Source organism: Eulemur rufifrons, chromosome 17, assembly GCF_041146395.1.
Source record: "Eulemur rufifrons isolate Redbay chromosome 17, OSU_ERuf_1, whole genome shotgun sequence".
In the NCBI taxonomy this organism is placed as follows: domain Eukaryota; kingdom Metazoa; phylum Chordata; class Mammalia; order Primates; family Lemuridae; genus Eulemur; species Eulemur rufifrons.
Genome location: NC_090999.1, coordinates 1,093,111 through 1,109,857, shown reverse-complemented (window position 1 = coordinate 1,109,857; position 16,747 = coordinate 1,093,111). Strand labels below are relative to the sequence as shown.

Here is a 16,747-nt window from a genome sequence, read left to right as displayed (position 1 = left end):
GCGCCTCCCCTGTTGTCTGGGAACCGGGGCGGGGAAGCCCCCGGGCCGCTCAGAGCCTCTTTCCCGGTGGGCGGCTCTGGCACGCGTGGTGTGGCCGGCCTGGCAGTCAGGTGCTCTTGGCAGAACGCGGCGGACGCTGGTGGAAACATCCGTGGCTGCAGAGCTGGCGTGTGGTGTGGAAACATGTCCGCGAGCACCGGCTTTCACGGGGCGATGAGCCTGCGGCTTCTGCCACTGCCCTTGGGCCCCTGTCCGGCGTGTGCCAGTGCGGGTGCCAGGCGCTAAGAACGATTTATGGGCATGAGCAGTAAACCCACGCGGTCACTTAACTCTTCTGCCGGCTGGGAAGAGATAGCGCCGTCGACACTCACAGCAAAGCCAGCGCCCTGACCGCCTGGAACAGCGGCTTCTAGGCAGGGCCCTGGACGGCGGGGTGGCCGCGAGGCTGAGGGCAGAGGGACGGCGTGTCGTCCTCGGGCTGTTTTCTGCAACTCGTGGTGGAACGGTAATGAGGGAGGGGAAGGGACACCATGTTTAAAACAAGTTTTAAAGTAGAGGAAAGGCCCCTTTCACGTGTGTGCGGTTAGACTGAAGCGTGATGAGAGGAGCTGCGTGTTCTCACTGTGAATGTCGGGAAATACGGTCTTTCTGAAGCTGCTACCTCAGGAAGTTGCAAAGGAAAAACGTTTAAAAGAACATTAGAACAAATTCAAAAAAGAAGAAAGAAAACTTGTGGGAGCCAAAATTGGTTTGATTAAAAGGTCACGTTAGAATGAACAAACGCTGGCTGGCGTGTGAACAGATCGGTGAGACAGAAAACTGGTGACACAGGCTGACGTGTCGCAGTCACGGGTGATGTCAGGTGAGCCGCAGGTCAGCCCTGGTGCAAATTCTGGGAGAAGGAAGCGGCGACGTCACTCCGTTATTTTGAACACAGACCCGAGGGAAAGGTGGGAGGAGGGAAGACTCTGCGGCTGTTTCCAGAACACGTTTCCTGCTTGAGAAAAACACTGAAATTAACCCAGGAAGAAGCACAAAATCTAGATGCACAGTCGTGTCAGAAGCACCGAGACGCAGCAGGAAGCCACTGTGGGCAGCGGCGCTCGCAGGTGGGTGCGACGTGGCGGCCACGGGAGGAAGCCGATGGGAAGTTATGGTGAGTGTTGCCTGAGACGCATGAGCCGTCCCAGCACGTCAGCCGGCACGCTGGCCATTCCTTACGAAGGGAAAGTTGGCAACAGGTGGCCTCACCGCCCTGACAGCCGGCGTCCAGCGTCAGAAAAACTGTGGAGGCAGCTCGGCCCGTTCGTGGATTAAGTGAGAACAAGCACATCATTATCCCAATAGATGCGGGACAGCGTTTGATAAAATCCGGCACCCTTCATGGTTCAAAGCAAAACAGAACTCCAGAGCGAGGCCTGGGAAGGTGCGTCCCCGCCAGGAAGAAGGTTTACTGACATCCGGTGGCAGACATTGGCCAGTGGGGACACACGCCCGTTACCATTGCTGGGGTCCAGCCCCCACGCGGGGTCGGGAGGTCGTGGGATAAGAGCGACAGAGCGAGAAGGGGGACACGTCAAGAGACCCCACCCAGAACCCGAGCAGTGCAGAGCCGCACCGTCCTGCAGGCAGCCGGGGCCAGACGTGGCTGCTGAGCACTTCAGACATGCAGAGTGTGGCTGGCGTGTGCTGTATGTGTGAGGCACACACTGCGAGGCCCAGACGTCAGGAAAAAGTGAAATATCTCACTGATTTTATAGTGAATACATGCCAAATGGTATTGCAGATATTGGCAAAATAAATTACATATTAAATTAAATATTGTCACCTGTGTATTTCTTTCAATGTGGCTACTGGAAAGTTACAGTTACTCGTGTGGCCCCCGTTGTGTTTCTACTGGGCTGGAACCCGAAAGACCCCTCAGAGAACCGAGGGCCTGGAGTGGGACCACGCTTGCTGCAGGCCACAGAAATTAGGGACGGTGTGGCTTGGTCCGCGCCAGCCACCGTCTGCGTCTCTTCTGTCTTTCCTGACTTCCGTGCACAAAACCTGTGCCACAGCACTTGTGTTTGGCTGCTGCGTCCCTCCCCTGGGACCCTCCCAATTCTGTGGTCTCCTCCCCAGGGGTCCGTCCTGGCCCCCACATGCCCTGGCTGCCCCCCTCACCCGAGCATCTGCCCCCTCTCGGAGCCCCCACGCACCTTCCACAGACCCCTCGCCCAGGACCGTGGGCTGCGTCTGATCCCGCGGCCCTGGCAGAGGCCTGGCTCATGCTCCCCTTCGTCCCGGCCCCCCTCTCATCCTGGGCACGAGGTCCTCCGAGCCCATTCTCCTGCCAGGGTCTTCCCTGGGCCGGTCAGTCCTGCCTTCTTTCCCTGTCTTCTCTGTGGTCCGAGGTCCAGCCTTGCACGCCCCACACCAGCCAGCACCCGGCATCACGGGCGGCTGCTTCAGGCCACGTAAGCTCCCTCGTGTCTGCATGAAGGGTTTCGGGGAACTCGTGCTGCATGAGGCTATGGGGACCCCGGCTCTGTGTCCCGGGGCGGGGCACCCTTGAACTTGCAGGAGACGCTGGGTGCTGTTCCCAGCCACCCCTCGGTGGCTCCGGTGGTGCAGGACGCTGGTCGGCTGCGTGGCTGCGGCTCCTCCCGCCACCCCGCCACTGACCCCCCAAGAGGTGTGGACAGGGGCGCCCGGCGTGCAGCCAAGCAGCATCCCGGCCACGTGCCCCGGCTGATGTCCCTCTGTCCTCCCAGGTGGCCGTGATGACGCTGACGCTCTTCCCCGTGCGGCTGTTCCTGGCAGCCCTCATGATGCTGCTGGCCTGGCCCTTCGCGCTCGCCGCGTCGCTGGGATCTGCCGAGAAGGAGCCGGAGCAGCCCCCGGCCTTGTGGCGCAGGTGAGTTGCTCGCACGCCGGGGCCTGGGTGGGTGGGGGGTCCAGCAGCCGACAGCTGTGGATTCACCCCCACCGGTGGCCCTGTCTGTCCGCCTGGCGTCTGTCCACTTTCCCGTCCGAGCCCAGCATCCCGCAGGGCACCGCTGTCCCCGGCCACCTCCTGTCTGAAACTGGCCGCCTCGCGGTGCCGCCCCAGTCCTGCCCTGGGGCTCTGCAGGGCCCCGTGGCCCCTGTGTTCCCGAGCATAGAGAGCCCCACCCGTGGCCCTCTGCTCCAGAACATTCCTTGATTCCTTGTTGTAGACTGAAGTCCGAGCTTCCTGGGCCACCCCCCCCCTGCCCCCCGCACGGTGGCCTGTGCAGCCCCCCGGCCCTCCCCAAGCCCTCAACTCTGGCGGTGCCGGCGGTGGTCTCCCGGCCCCGGGCTGTGCGTGGGCGGCCCTTGCACTGCACACACCGGGCAGCACGGTGGGGCCGGCCTCTGCTCGGGGGGCCCGCCTGTGCGACCCCCACACAGGTGCCCGGACCTCGCAGGTGCTGGGGGCGGGAGGGCAGCGCCCCGGTGGGAACGTCCGCTGGGGGCTGCTGCAGTACCACCTGCCGACCTGATTTATGAAACGGGGGCCAAGTGAACAGGCTGCCGCAGTGAAGGCCCAGCGGTCTGACATCAGAGCCCTGTTCTGGCCCCGCGGGGCAGACGCTCTGGGCAGCGATCCCAGCCCTGCCCTCGGGGGCTGCACGCTGGAGACCTGAGTAAACATTGGGGTTCTTAGCAGCGACGGCTCGTGAAGCTTTCCCAGCCCCTCCTGTGTTCCGCTGCGCTCTCCCCCGGGATGCGGGAGTCCCGGCAGGTTCAGGCCCCGCTTTGCAGGGTGGACGCGTCGGGGCCGTTTGATCTTTCCCCGTGCTCGGCCCCCGTGGCTCTCCTTGCGTAGGAGTCAGGTCCTCGGCTCCCCAGGTGACAGGTGGCCACGCCGACTTCCATTCCGACAGCCCTCCTCAGAGATGCTGTTACACGTGCATGACGTGTCCCATGTGACGTGTCCCATGTGACGTGTCCTATGGCAGTGAAACGTCAGGATTTCGAGCCTCAGGGTCTGCAGAGACTAGCTGTGTATCATTCTGTGTGTGCATACATGTATGTATTACATGCATGAGAGTGTGTACATGTGTGCATGTGTGACTAATTATGTGAATGAGAGTGTGTGTGCACGTATGTCTGTGAGATATGGTATGGTGTATGAGAGTATGTGTATGTGTGAGAGTGTATTGCGTACATGTGTATGAGAGTATCTGAGAGTACGTGTGTGTGCATGCCTGTGTGAGTGTACGTGTGCATTTATAGGAGAAAGTGTTTATGCGTATGCGAGTGCACGTGTGTGGGGAGTGTACGTGTGTGTGGGTGTGCATATGAGTGTGTACATGTGTGCACATGTACAGGTGTTAATGTGTACATGTATGTGAATGAGAGTGCAGTTGCATGTGTGTATGTGTATTATGTGTGTGTGTGTGTGTGTGGGTGTGAGAGGATGTGTATATACATGTATATGTGTGAAAGTGAGAGTACCTGTGTGTATGTGTGTATGTATGTGTATACGTGTCTATGTATATGAGAGTGTATGTGCATGTGTCAATGTGCATGTTGTGTGTGTATGCACATGTATGTATGACAGTATGTGTGCATACACGTATGTGTGAGAGTGTCCGAGAGTACCTGTGTGTATGTGTATGTGCGTGTGTTTGTATGTGAGAGTGTATGTGCGTGTGAGTGTACATGTGTGTGTGCAAGAGTGTGAGCATACTTGTGTGTACCTGAGCCGCACACGCCACAGGGCAGTGAATTTCCACCCCGCAGCCCTGGTGTCACCGTTGAGCAGCGTTTATTGAAAACTCGCTTCGTGCCCGGGATCGGGTGCTCAAAGGGAAAGAGAAGAAACGACAAACGCCCAACCCTGGATCCTCAGTTGGAAACACAGTGATCGCAGCGCCTTAGTTAGGGGCTCGGGAGTAGGAAACAGCAGGCTTTGAAATAAGGGGCTGAGAGCAACGTTTGCCGAGTGATCACCGCGCAGTCAGGGACCCGAGTTGTTCCACGCCGTGCGAGCCCTGCGCTTTGAGCAGGTCGACGCCAGATTAAAGGGGACTTTTGCTGCATGTGAGTGGGTGTCACTCAGACCTTCCTAAAATAAAATCTCAGGCTTTCGATGAAAGAATGACACAGTTTCACAAAAGGCACTTATTCTAAGATACTTTCGAAATGCGGAGTGTAAACCCGCAGCACCTTTCTGGAGGACCCCCGGTGCGGGCTGAGCCCCTGCCCAGGCCGAGTGCCGAGCAGGGCAGGGGGCGCAGGTGGTGGGGTCCCAGGAGGGACGGCTCAGGAAGGTCCGGCTTTCCCGAGCGCTGTGTGTGGGGACACCGTTTCCAGCCCTGTGGAGTCCGTCCCCGGGACGACTCCAGGTACCCCGTGAAGGTCGGCTGAGGTGGGAACTTCACACCATTTTCTCTGCTTTCAGCCTGGGGCTGCCCCGGGATCTGGCAGCTGCCCCAGGACCCTCCTCTCTGGCCGGTGCCCCACCCCAGTCTGGTCACACGCCATAGCCGTCTCTCCCCCAGGACTGGCTGCCTCCACCTGCTGGCACCCTTCACGGCAGAACCATTTGAAACACGTAGCTCGGTGGTCTCTCTTAACTCTCAGGAGTCGGGCTCCTCCTCCGCCTGGCTCCAGCACACAGGGGCCTACTGAGGGGCTGGCGGCCTCGCCCCAGGGTTCAGGGTTCAGGGTTCAGGTTCAGATTCAGGTTCAGGGTTCAGGTTCGGAGTCAGGCTCGGGCTGTTTGGCCAGCAGTGCCGGATGCGGCTGCTTCCTCCTCCTGGTGCACCGTCTGCTGCGCCGTCCTCCTCGCTTCCCCCTTTCTGCTGTTTAAGATTTTCTGGAGTGTGGCGTTCTCCTTCTAGAAGGAGGACGTGCGAGGGGAACTCGGACTCATTTCGCGTCTGAAAACATCTCTGCGCTCCTTGCGACGGACAGCTGGTGACGGGTCTCAAACCGCAGTTCAACATCCTGCGTCCTCGGGGCTTCGAGGACGTAATTCCTTTGCCACCGCCGGACACCTGCAGCGGCGGTGCTGGCACAGCCTGGGTTTCCACTCGGGGAGGCTTTGGAAATGTTCTCTTTTCTGGAAGAATGAGGTGACTTAAAGAATTCTCAAAGGAAACTTCTGAGTATAAGGTTTTTTGAAAATTTGTTCTGCTCACAGCTTCCCGTGGTGCCGAGGAGCCGTGTCTTTCTTCAACACAGGAAACTATTTTCTTGGGGCGCCCTGTGGGTGTGCCCCTCTTTTTCCTGCGTGTTCTAGTAGATTTCTTCCCGCTGTCCGGCTCCGCTAGCGGGTGACCAGCTCTGCAGTGAGACGTTGGATTTCCCAGAGTGTCTTGTTCCCTGACCCTCCTCAGGGCCCCTCAGTGTGACAACACTGCTGAGTGGCGGGTCTCCTTAACCCTCCTCTGGTCCCACGCTGTCCCCTCGGAGTCAGCCCTCTGTCCCCGGTGCCGCGTGGCTGGTTCTGCTCACACTCCCCGGGATCCTTGGGGAACGTAGGATCTGTATGGGGAACGTAGCATGGAGCGGGGTCTCCCGGGGAGCCGGGCGTCCTGGGGGAAACAGACCAGGGAGGTCTCCATGCAGGTCTCCACTTGCATCCTCACCGCTGGGCTTCTCCCCATATTTCAATGTGTGTTTTGGGTGTTTTCAGTGTTTTAACGTTTTTTCATTCAAGGATGCCGATGAGGGAACCACTAACGTCAGGGCCTGGCGGTGGGTCAGTTGGGCTGTGGCTGTTCCGCTCGTGGCCGGGAGCCGTGTGCTGCCCGGTGCTGCTGGTGACGCGGCCGAGACCGGCGCGCGGGGCCCTTCACCTCCTGCAGTGAACGCGTGGAACAGGCGCCGCGCTGAGCGTGAGGTTGCGGGAGGGAAAGCCCAGAGTCGTTCTCTCCTCTCAGCCCACGTCCCAGCGGCTCCTGCAGGTGTCTCATGGCCCGGCCTGCGCCCGGCAGCCCGCGTCAAAGGCTGTAGCTTCAGGTGCCACATGACTGCCGTGCGCGCCCCAGGGCCACGGCTGCGCCCTGTCACCCCCGTCCAGCCGTCTGACAGCAGCGCCCTCCCTTGCAGGGTCGTGGACTTCCTGCTCAAGGCCATCATGCGCACCATGTGGTTTGTCGGCGGCTTCCACCGCGTGACCGTGAAGGGGCGGCAGGCACTGCCCACCGAGGCGGCCATCCTCACGCTGGCGCCACACTCCTCCTACTTCGACGCCATCCCTGTCACCATGACGATGTCCTCCATCGTGATGAAGGCTGAGAGCAGAGACATCCCGATCTGGGGAAGTGAGTGAGTCCCCGTCCCCACCTCCACTGGGAAGGGGTGACCCCCCACGTCCCCTCCCCCACCGCTGGAGTGAGTGAGCCCCCCAGGGAGTGACGCCCCACAGAGTGACCCTCCCCAGGGCGTGAGTGAGCCCCCCAGGGAGTGACACCCCTCAGAGTGAGCCCCCCCAGGGCGTGAGCCCCCCCAGGGAGTGACGCCCCACAGAGTGACCCCCCCCAGGGCATGAGCCCCCCAGGGAGTGACGTCCCTCAGAGTGAGCCCCCCCAGGGCGTGAGCCCCCCAGGGAGTGACGCCCCACAGAGTGACCTCCCCCAGGGAGTGAGTGAGCCCCCCAGGGAGTGACGCCCCACAGAGTGATCCCCCCCCAGGGAGTGAGTGAGCCCCCAGGGAATGAGCCCCACAGAGTGACCCCCCCAGGGCATGAGCCCCCCAGGGCGTGACACCCCACAGAGTGACCCCCCCAGGGCGTGAGCCCCCCAGGGAATGAGCCCCCACAAGGAGTGAGATTCCCAGGGAGTGAGACCCCCCTAGGGAGTGACCTCTGCCCCCCAAGGGAGTGACCCACCCCCAGGGAGTGAGCCTTGCCATGGTTACCGTGGGAATGGTTGCCGTGGGAACACAGCCTGCCCATGTGGGTCACGCCCACACGAGGTGGGCACCCGGCCTTGCATCCCATTTTCTTTGTTGTGATTTTTCCTGTGATATTAATTGTGTGGTTTTCACTTTTACTGGCAGCCACGTGCCCCCAGGGTCACTCCATGCGACGTGCTTGCTCGGGTCTGTTTAGCAAGGACGTAACACCTTTATCAGATGGTAGTTCTAGAAGGGGCAGCTCGGTGAGGCTGTCCCCACCCCCCGTGAGGGTGCCGTGAGCCAGGGGCTTGAGTGTCCCGGGGCTGCCGTAACGAGTCGCCGATGCTGGGCGCCTAACGGAGCAGAAATGCATCCTCTGTCCCCTTCTGGAGACGGAAGCACTTCCGGGTGTGGGCCGAGCTCCCTCACAGGCTCCGGGCCGGGACCCTTCCTGGCTCTTCCAGCCTCGGGGGCTGCGGGCGCGCTGAGCCCTCGGCCGCACCTGCTCCGAGTTTGCACACGGCACCTGACGGCGTTGGCATCCGTGCGGTTACCTGGAGAATATTGCGTAGATTTTATTGTTTCTTCCTAATAGGGGGGTCTAGCATATGGTGGGCCGTTTGCAAAATAGATGCTGACTAGTGTTTATTTGGTTGACTGTGGGTTGGACGTTTCTGGAACATTGTGGAGCAGTTTTCCTCACCGCAGGATGAAACGGTGACCCTGGGATTCTGCATCGAGGTCTCTCGGGGTGGGCGAAAGGCCGACACGTCTCCTGGGAATGTCCTTCCCGTTCCCTTTCCATCCCTGCCGCCCTCCCTAACCGCTGAGCATCTAGATCATGCAGGCATTTTGTGACCGTGTTTTGTCAGCATAGACCTCCACGTCCCAATCGTCACGGTCCCCTTGGGCTGCTGTGACGGAATAGCGCGGTCTGGGTGGCTTCTAGACCACAGGAGTTTATTTTCCACAGCTCTGGCGGCTGGAGGACCCAGGCGCGGATTCCGTGTCTGGGGAGAACACGCTTCCCGCTGCACAGACGGCTGCGCCACGTGTGTCCACGCGTGGGGAGGGTGGGGGCTCTGCGGTCCCTTTCCTAAGGGCACGGACCCCATCACAAGGCTCCAACCCCGGGACCTCGTTGCCTCCCAGAGGCCCCACCCCATAACGCCATCACCTTGGGGATTGAAACCTATGAATTGGGTGGGAGACACATCAGTCTGCGGTGCTGACCCCGAGGGTCCCAGCCACAGCTGGGGCAGGAAGGCTGCAGGTGGGGCGAGGAAGCCCCTGGCATGGCCGCTGGAGACCACACCCGCAGGAGCCGGCGGTGCCCGGGCTGGCCAGTGCCCTTGCAGGGACGCAAGCACTGGCCACGCTCCCCTCCCCCAGATGGACCGTGGAAGGGGGAGCCCACAGGAGCCCTCGGTGGGGTGCGATGGGCTCCAGGCACAGCGGGTGGCGGCCCTGGGCCCTGTCTGGGACGTGCCGGCTGCCCTCTGCCCTCCAAGCACTGCCGGCGGCCAGGGCGGCTCCAGCTCCAGTCCCCAGTCCCGCCGCGTCCCCCAGCTGCCACCCCACCCGGGTTCCATGTTGGTGCCTCCACTGTTGGGGGCACCTGGATGCTTCCTCATCCACTCAGAGACGTTGCTTGTGAGGCCAGGTGGGCCGGAGGGGCCATCCGAGACTGCAGGGGGCCTTGGGGAGGGACGCTGACCGTCAGGAGGGAAGTCCGAGGGCCCAGCGGGCTGACTCAGCTGTGAGGGGCCCAGGCTCCAGCGGCCCACTGTTCCCCCCGGCTCCTCCGTGCCACAGAGCAGACATGGTGGAGACTGGTGCGGGGACGCTGGAGGGAGGAGATGGGTCCCCCGTCACACCTGGGGTTGGAAAACCCATGTTCCGCAGACCCCGGCTGGCGTACGGATGAACGAACACTTCTGGCATGAACATGCTGGGGAAGAGAGACAGGTCTGGGGAAAAGAGGGTGATTTGTCTCTCTTCTCCTTCAGCTCTGTGCTTGGTGTCTTTGTGACGTGTGTTAGCATGCGCACGTCATTAGCGTGGCTCTTGTGGAGACACTTGCTGAGTGGTCTGGCTGGACGTGAGCTCCCAGGGGCAGGCTTTGTAGCTCCCGGAAATTTCAGTTGTGCTCGGTGACCTAGCCCTCTCCGTCTGGGCCTGGGCCGGGGAGCAGTGGTGGCCTGCGCACCCCGGTGCCCCTGCTGTGCTCAGAGCCGGGGCGAGCCTGGCAGGGGCCACACCAGGTCCCACCTCCCCGGGCCGTGGAGGGAGTTTGGCAGTGTGGGGGCAGGGCAGGAGGCCGGCCTGGAATGTCCCCCTGTCCAGCCCAGCGCTCACGCTCCCGTGGGCTTATCACACTGGCTGAGTTGCTGACTGTCTCCCGGAGAGTGGCTGCAGACACGCTGCTGTGGACACGTCACCATGCCGCAAGGGAACATCCGTAGTGGCGCGTAGGAGACACTCCAGTGCCCGGCAACCACGACTCTGAGCACCTCCCTGCCTGTTAGCCTGACCTGCTGCTTCGCTGGGAGGCAGGTGCTCCTCCCTTTTCACAGGGAGGCCGAGGAGCTGGGCCTCGGTTGCCGCTCCGGTGGTGGCCCAGCCAGGGGTCGAAACCCACACAGGTGGTGGCAGAGTCCCCACCCCTTCCCCCGCATGCAGAGCCCACGCTGGTAACTCCCAGATGCTTCCGCAGCTCAGCCCAGACCCGCAAACGTAGCTTCTGCCTGGAAGGTTCAAACCCCAGGTCTTCTCCATGGAAGTGCCGTGTCCTCCTCACGCAGCGGGCGTGGGGAGTGTCATGGCCGAGGCGTCTGGGGGCTGGGTGGACGGAGGTTGAGCCCGTTCGTCTGCAGGAAGCTGGGCGCTGGGCTTCCTCGGCTGTGACGTGGAGACGCGGACGCCGGGGAACCGGGTGCGGTGTGTCCTGAGCACGGACTGAGTCTCCCGCGGCTGCGTTCAGCGCGTTGCAGTTCAGCTCTGCGTCAGGCAGCCGGGCCGTGGTGGCCAGGCCAGCGCAGGGGCAAACAGTTGGGACCACACACAGCCCTGCGAGTGACATCACAGATCCTCCGTGTAGCAATAACCCAGCTAATCCGAGGACATTGGTCACAAAATAAAACAGCAAGGACGCGTGTCTGCCGCAGACCAGGCGCCCAGCAAGCAGGGCGGCCCTCGCTGACCCAGCTTCCTGGAGGGAGGTTTGGGAGACTCGGGGATGCCGGCCACGGACATCTTGGGCTGGTATTGAGAGCTCAGTTTTCCAAGTAAAGAATTACATACGACGAGCCTGGAAAGTCTGAAAGAGGTTTCAGAAAGTCAGGTTGGCAAATTTGCAGTTCCCTGTAGTAACACTGAGAAGTCATCGCAAACCCTGGAACAGGAGGGCCAGGGTCCCTGGCAGCCGGGTGGGGGCAGTTTTGGGACTCACAGCTGCCGCTGTCCTGTCCCTTGCAGCGTTAAGGCTTCAGGCCATGGACACGGCATTTCTGGCAAGTTCTGGGCCGGGAGGGTGGCACCCACCATCACCCACAAGCACCTGGGTTGTGCAGTAGAGCAGGCGGCCACCCCGCTGTGCGCGAGTCCAGGGTGTCAGAGCTGCTGTGGGCTGAATCTGCCGGGGCTCCTCCGTCAGAGCTGGGCCCGAGGCCCCCGCGACTCACCGGCCACTGCTGTGTCCGCGTGTCAGGACCTCTCTGTGGTCTCACAGAGGATTCACGGACCTGAGAGTGACAGGATCGTGACAAGCAGGCTTACTGGAAATTTTAACTAGAATTCAAATGTTCCCAAATTGTCTTCCTTACTCTCCTGGTTTTGGGGCCAAGCGCACCTGACAGGGCCGTCCCAGGAATGTGGCCAATGGCTCCCCCGCCACTCGCTGACCAGGACACGTCCCCACCCGGCTCAGCGTCCCCCGTGGGTTCCAGTTTGCCGCAAGCGCTGGGTCCGCTTTGGACCTCTGAGGGCTCAGCACCTTGTTGAAGAGATGGATGTTGAAAATGCTCAGAATGTTTTCGTTTTCAGACTCATCAACACGAGCCGGGGTGACCGACCCAGTGAATTTTCATTCTTCTGTGGCTGGCGTCGTGGACGCGCCCGCCCACGTGTGAGCCTCCTCGAGTAAAGTTTGGGCCCCGATGCCAGAGGCAGGAACGTGCCCCCCTGTGCCCCCACAGAACGCGAGCCGGTCCTGCGGCAGCCGCGTGGCCAGGCCCCTCCCGGCCTGGACTCCCCGCGAGGAACCGCGTCTCCTTTCTGTCCTGAGACGCACGTGTCCGTTACAGTTCTCAGGCGTGAGAGCCGTCTGTGGAGACCCCTGTGGGGACCTGCAGCCCGAGGTTTCACCGCCGTCCTCGGGCTCCCGCTGCCGCCGCCGGCCACGTGCACGAGGGTGGGGTCGCCCTGCACCTCACTGTCCTGTCTTCACCGTCGTCTGGCACGTCAGCTCTGTTGGCCAAGCAGGACAGCTGGCGAGACCACAGAGCGACGTCTCCTGACCCTGAGTCCCCGGGAAGACGGCGCGAGGCTCTGGGCACAACAGGGGGACCCGCAGTCTGGTCCCTCACTCCACCCCCGGTGCCCGTCCTCCCAGCCCACTCCGTCGTTCCTGCCGCCCCTTTGCCGTCTCTAGCAGAGTCGAGAACGACCGACCCGTGAGGGTGAATAGCTCCGGGCGTGGAGAAATAGCAGAATGGCTCAAGACACAGGAAAAAGGAGATCACTAAGCTCCATGTTTGTCTTCCATTTAACAAAAGGGTCCCGTGGCCCCAACGGGGAATTGCAAGACAGGAATTTTCTTCTTCTTTTCTCTGCAATCTTCTCTTGCCCTTTGGGAGGCCTCCAGGAAAGAATCGGAAGCACGAACGCTGTTCTTGACAAGCAGTGAACACCCTAGGAGGAGAGACCGAAGCTGCCTGGGCTCGGCGCAGGCTGACCCGCGCAGAGCGGGTGGTGCAGCGCCCGGCGGGACGGCGTCCAGCTCACCATCACTTCTCCGCAGCGAAGCTCCGAGGTCCGCTCAGCCCTTTCTGCTGAGACGCGTCTTTCCACTTTCACTCCTCTGGCAAAAGGATGGGCGCTGTGGCCGCTGCAGTCAGTGCGGCTGGTTGGGCGCCGTCCTCACAGCAGTGCGGGGTCCTGGCGCCCGCCCCGCCCTGACGCGGGGGCCGTGTGGCCCAGGCGGGAGTTGAGGCCGTGGGAGTTTCCGGGGCTGTCATGGAAGTAGCACCAGGTGCCTTAAACAACGGGGATTTGTTCTCACTTTCAGAAGCCAAGAAGCCCAGAGCCGCGGTGCTGGCCGCCTCTGCCTGCTCTCAGCACCGCTGGCCCTTGGCTGTGGCCACGTCACTCCCATCCACCGCCTTCCCTGTGTGGCCATCTCCCCACCTGTCTCCCCTCCTCTCTGACAAGGACACGGGTCGTGGGAAGGGCCCTGCCCTAATCCCAGATGACCTCATCGTGACCTGACCGTCTACAGCACCCCGTTTCCAAGTGGGGTCTCAGTCACAGGCGCCAGGAGCAAGGACTTCAGCTTCTCTTTTAGGGGATGCAGCTCCACCCACACGGGGTCGGGAGGGGTCTCGGACCCCCGCTCTGTTAGCGCGGTGGCCACCTCGGTGGGTCAGGCTGTCATTCTGTATTCCTGCTCCTGCTCCTGCTCCTGCTCCACAGTCCCGTGTTTAGTTGCTTCTGGCCCTGCGGGTCACAGGGCTCCCTGCTGTCCTGTAAGTTTGTTGAAGGCTGGGTGGCTTCCCTGATTTCTGAAGTGTCAGGCATTGACCCAGAACCCACTGGCAACATAGCCCACAGGGGATCCCGGGGGGCTCCCACCTGCCGGGCACGTGGGCGGCTTCCCCACGCCCCCATCCTGCCGTGGCAGAAGCCACGAATGCCAGCGCGACCCCTCTCCCCTCTCCCCAGCTCTGATAAGGTACATTCGGCCGGTGTTCGTGTCCCGCTCGGACCCGGATTCTCGCAGGAAAACAGTGGAAGAGATCAAGCGACGCGCACAGTCCTGCGGGAAGTGGCCCCAGGTAACGCTCGGGCACTGGGAGGTCTGTTCCGAGGTGTGGACTCTGAGAATGGGGGGGCACTAAAGAAGGGCCAGAACTTTCTTTTTCTGGGTGCAAGGTCTTGTTTCCTGATTTGTTTTGGTGAATGTACGAATCCAAGAACGTGCTCAGTATCAGGTGTTTTTGGTTTTGGTGTCTGGGCTTTAAAGTGAAAATAAGGAAAATGATTCTCCAGTGTATGTCAGCTTCCTGAATTCTCATTTTTGAAAGTAAGTTCTCACTGGGCTGGAGCCTGGCCAGGCCGCCCTCCGGATACGGTCTGATTCCTGAGCTGCGTGTCAGCCTGTGCGCTCTCGCTCTAACGTCCCGAGTGGCCTTCCCTGGCCCCCGTGCAGGGGCCACCCCGGGAGCCCGAGTGCACTGTAGGCACGGCCTTGGGACGTCAGCTTAGGTGCCTGCATTGGGTTCACATTCTATTTTTCTTCTTTTTAATCGAGCCGACATTGGAAGCTGAACATTTTCTCAGGCCTCTCTGGGTTCTGGTCACTCAGGAAACATGGCAGGGGCTGGCCATGGCCACCTGTGACCAGGGACAGCTCGCTGGGGGTCATGACTCCCAGGATGCCCCCTGCCATCCCACAAGCAATGGTCCCCTGCACCCACTCTACCTGCTGGCTGTCCCGTGCACAGGCTGGACCCATGCCGGCTCCTCCGGGGACTGTCTTCCCTGCAGGCCCAGAACTGAGAGCGGCGTCTGTGGGGACGTTAGAGCCCAGTCAGTCTGGACCACAGCAGCTGTGATTCCGGCTCCTCCTGGGGCCCCTCCTCTTCCGGCTGCGGCTGTGCTCCTGCCCAGGGCCTCTGTTCTCTGCTTTCTTCCTAACGCGGGTGCTGCTGTCTGCGGGATGCTGGCTTTGCGCTGAGAATGCTCACGTTTAGTTGAACCTGACTCTCACAGCGCCCATGGGGCGGGCACCACGATGACCTGTTTGCCAGGAGCCGCGGTCTGAGCAGACACAGGCCGTGTTTGTGTTGCTTCCGGTTTCAGTAAAACCCGCAGAGTGGAAACCAGTGCGTCGTGGTGCATTTTCAGCTTCTCAACTGAATGTCATCGAAGTTTCTAAGTCGTGCCAGCAGTGGAGGGCGTGTGCTGTGAAGACTGGCACCTGTGGAGCACGGATCGTAATGACACGTGGTTTAACGCTCACCTTTTCTCCGCGTTTCCAGATAATGATTTTCCCAGAAGGAACTTGCACGAACCGGACCTGCCTCATCACCTTCAAGCCTGGTAGGTGGTCCGCCAAATGTCTGCTTTTCTCCCGCATGCCGGGGTTCTTAGAAATATTGCTGAGAAAAGTCACAAAATGAGTGTCATTATCGGGGGCCAGGGTTACAGTGTTACAGGACGGTGCAGAAGTTACATTGCAAGCGTGCAATGAGGCAGAGGTTTTGCTTTGCGTGGGGATCCTGGGTCTGGAAGGGGCCCCTGTGCCCTTCGCACTGGCTTGCGGCGCCTGGGGCCTGCGGGTTCCGACTGCCCTGCGCCTGTCTGCAGCCGCCCTCGCAGGCCCGGGAGCCCCAGGGGCAGAGCTCTGAGCCGTCCTCAGAGCCCCAGGTGGACGGTGCTCCTTCTCCCTGGGGGGACCCCAGTGCCCATAAACGTGGGTCTCTCCCACAGCGTTGCCCGGTCTAAGTTGGGGCCCGAACCCCCGACTGTGGAAGCGTTGCGGGGCCTAGGGGTGGGGCAAAGCCACTGTTGTCACTTTCCGTGGTGAATTCGCCTACAATTCTGCACATCCTCAATGTGAGAAGCGCAGGCGGAGGGCCTGCCTCCCTCGTCACCTGCTGCCGCGAAAACAAAACAGCTGTTCCTTCTCTCGGTAGGTGCGTTCATCCCCGGGGTCCCCGTCCAGCCTGTGGTCTTACGATATCCAAATAAACTGGTGAGTTGTGTTTTCCGGGGGTCAGTGTTGAGGCGAGTTAGCTGGGAGGAGGATTTCGAGGTGTCTCAGCACGCCGTGTCCCCACGTCTCTGCACCTTTCGTCTATACCGCGGTGGCAGGCAGGGCACAGCAGGCTACGGCGACGGCTGAGCTGTCGTGCCAGCCTCAGCCCCGGGCATGGCACCCCCAAATGTGGCCTGTCCTACAGCGTGTTTCTGATGAACCCCATCATTTTAAAACAGTCCTCAATAGTCACACACGAAAACCACATCCCGCTTTCGCAGGGCGTGAGCAGCGGCCTCTCCTCTTGTGAGACCAACCCTGACGTTCTGGGGAGAGACCCTCCGCCCGAGTCCCGAGCAGCTCGCCAAGCCCAGCTCAGCCTCTGGGAAATTTTTAAATTAGGAACATTTAAGTTCCGGAGGGATGGAGGCAGCAGGAGGGAGAGGAATTGACTCCACAGTTAATGAGCCTTTATCTGCCTCCATCAGTGCACAGGGTTTGTTTTAAAGAACAAAAGAAAAGTAGGGGAGTTTGGGGCTCAGAGTTCCCGGGGGTGGGGGTCCTGGCCGGCCCCAGCCTCCCGCCCCAGGCTCCGTTCCACACCCGGAAGGCAGCCGTGGCGGTCCCTTCTCGGGTGCCGGGACACTCAGGTGGCAGCAGGTACAGTCAGCGCCCGCCCCCAGGGCTGGAGGCCTGGCCCCAGGTCCCAAGGGGCACTCACTCGGTGCGGCTGCGTCTCGCCGTCTGCCGTCACCCTGCCGAGCGGACGTCCTCACCCCGGACGGGCTCTTGCGGCAGACAGTTCACGGGGACGCAAGTTCCCCAGTGCCCTGGGCACCAGGCACGCTGTGGCGCTTCTTGGTGGAGTCACCAGCCACTTGGCGGGGCACAGTGAGGCGGCTTTGTCCACAC

The 16,747-nt window shown here is 61.2% G+C and overlaps 1 protein-coding gene across 1 annotated transcript in view; it reads left to right on the top strand.

The window, feature by feature from the left end:
* Positions 1-16,747, top strand: part of LPCAT1 (lysophosphatidylcholine acyltransferase 1) — a 41,384-nt gene that overhangs the window by 11,515 nt on the left and 13,122 nt on the right. Inside the window, exons 2-6 of the mRNA XM_069492419.1 lie at positions 2,757-2,899; positions 7,069-7,283; positions 13,798-13,910; positions 15,117-15,177; positions 15,774-15,832. Coding sequence (XP_069348520.1) covers positions 2,757-2,899; positions 7,069-7,283; positions 13,798-13,910; positions 15,117-15,177; positions 15,774-15,832 — 591 coding nt within the window. The remainder of the gene's footprint in view (positions 1-2,756; positions 2,900-7,068; positions 7,284-13,797; positions 13,911-15,116; positions 15,178-15,773; positions 15,833-16,747) is intronic.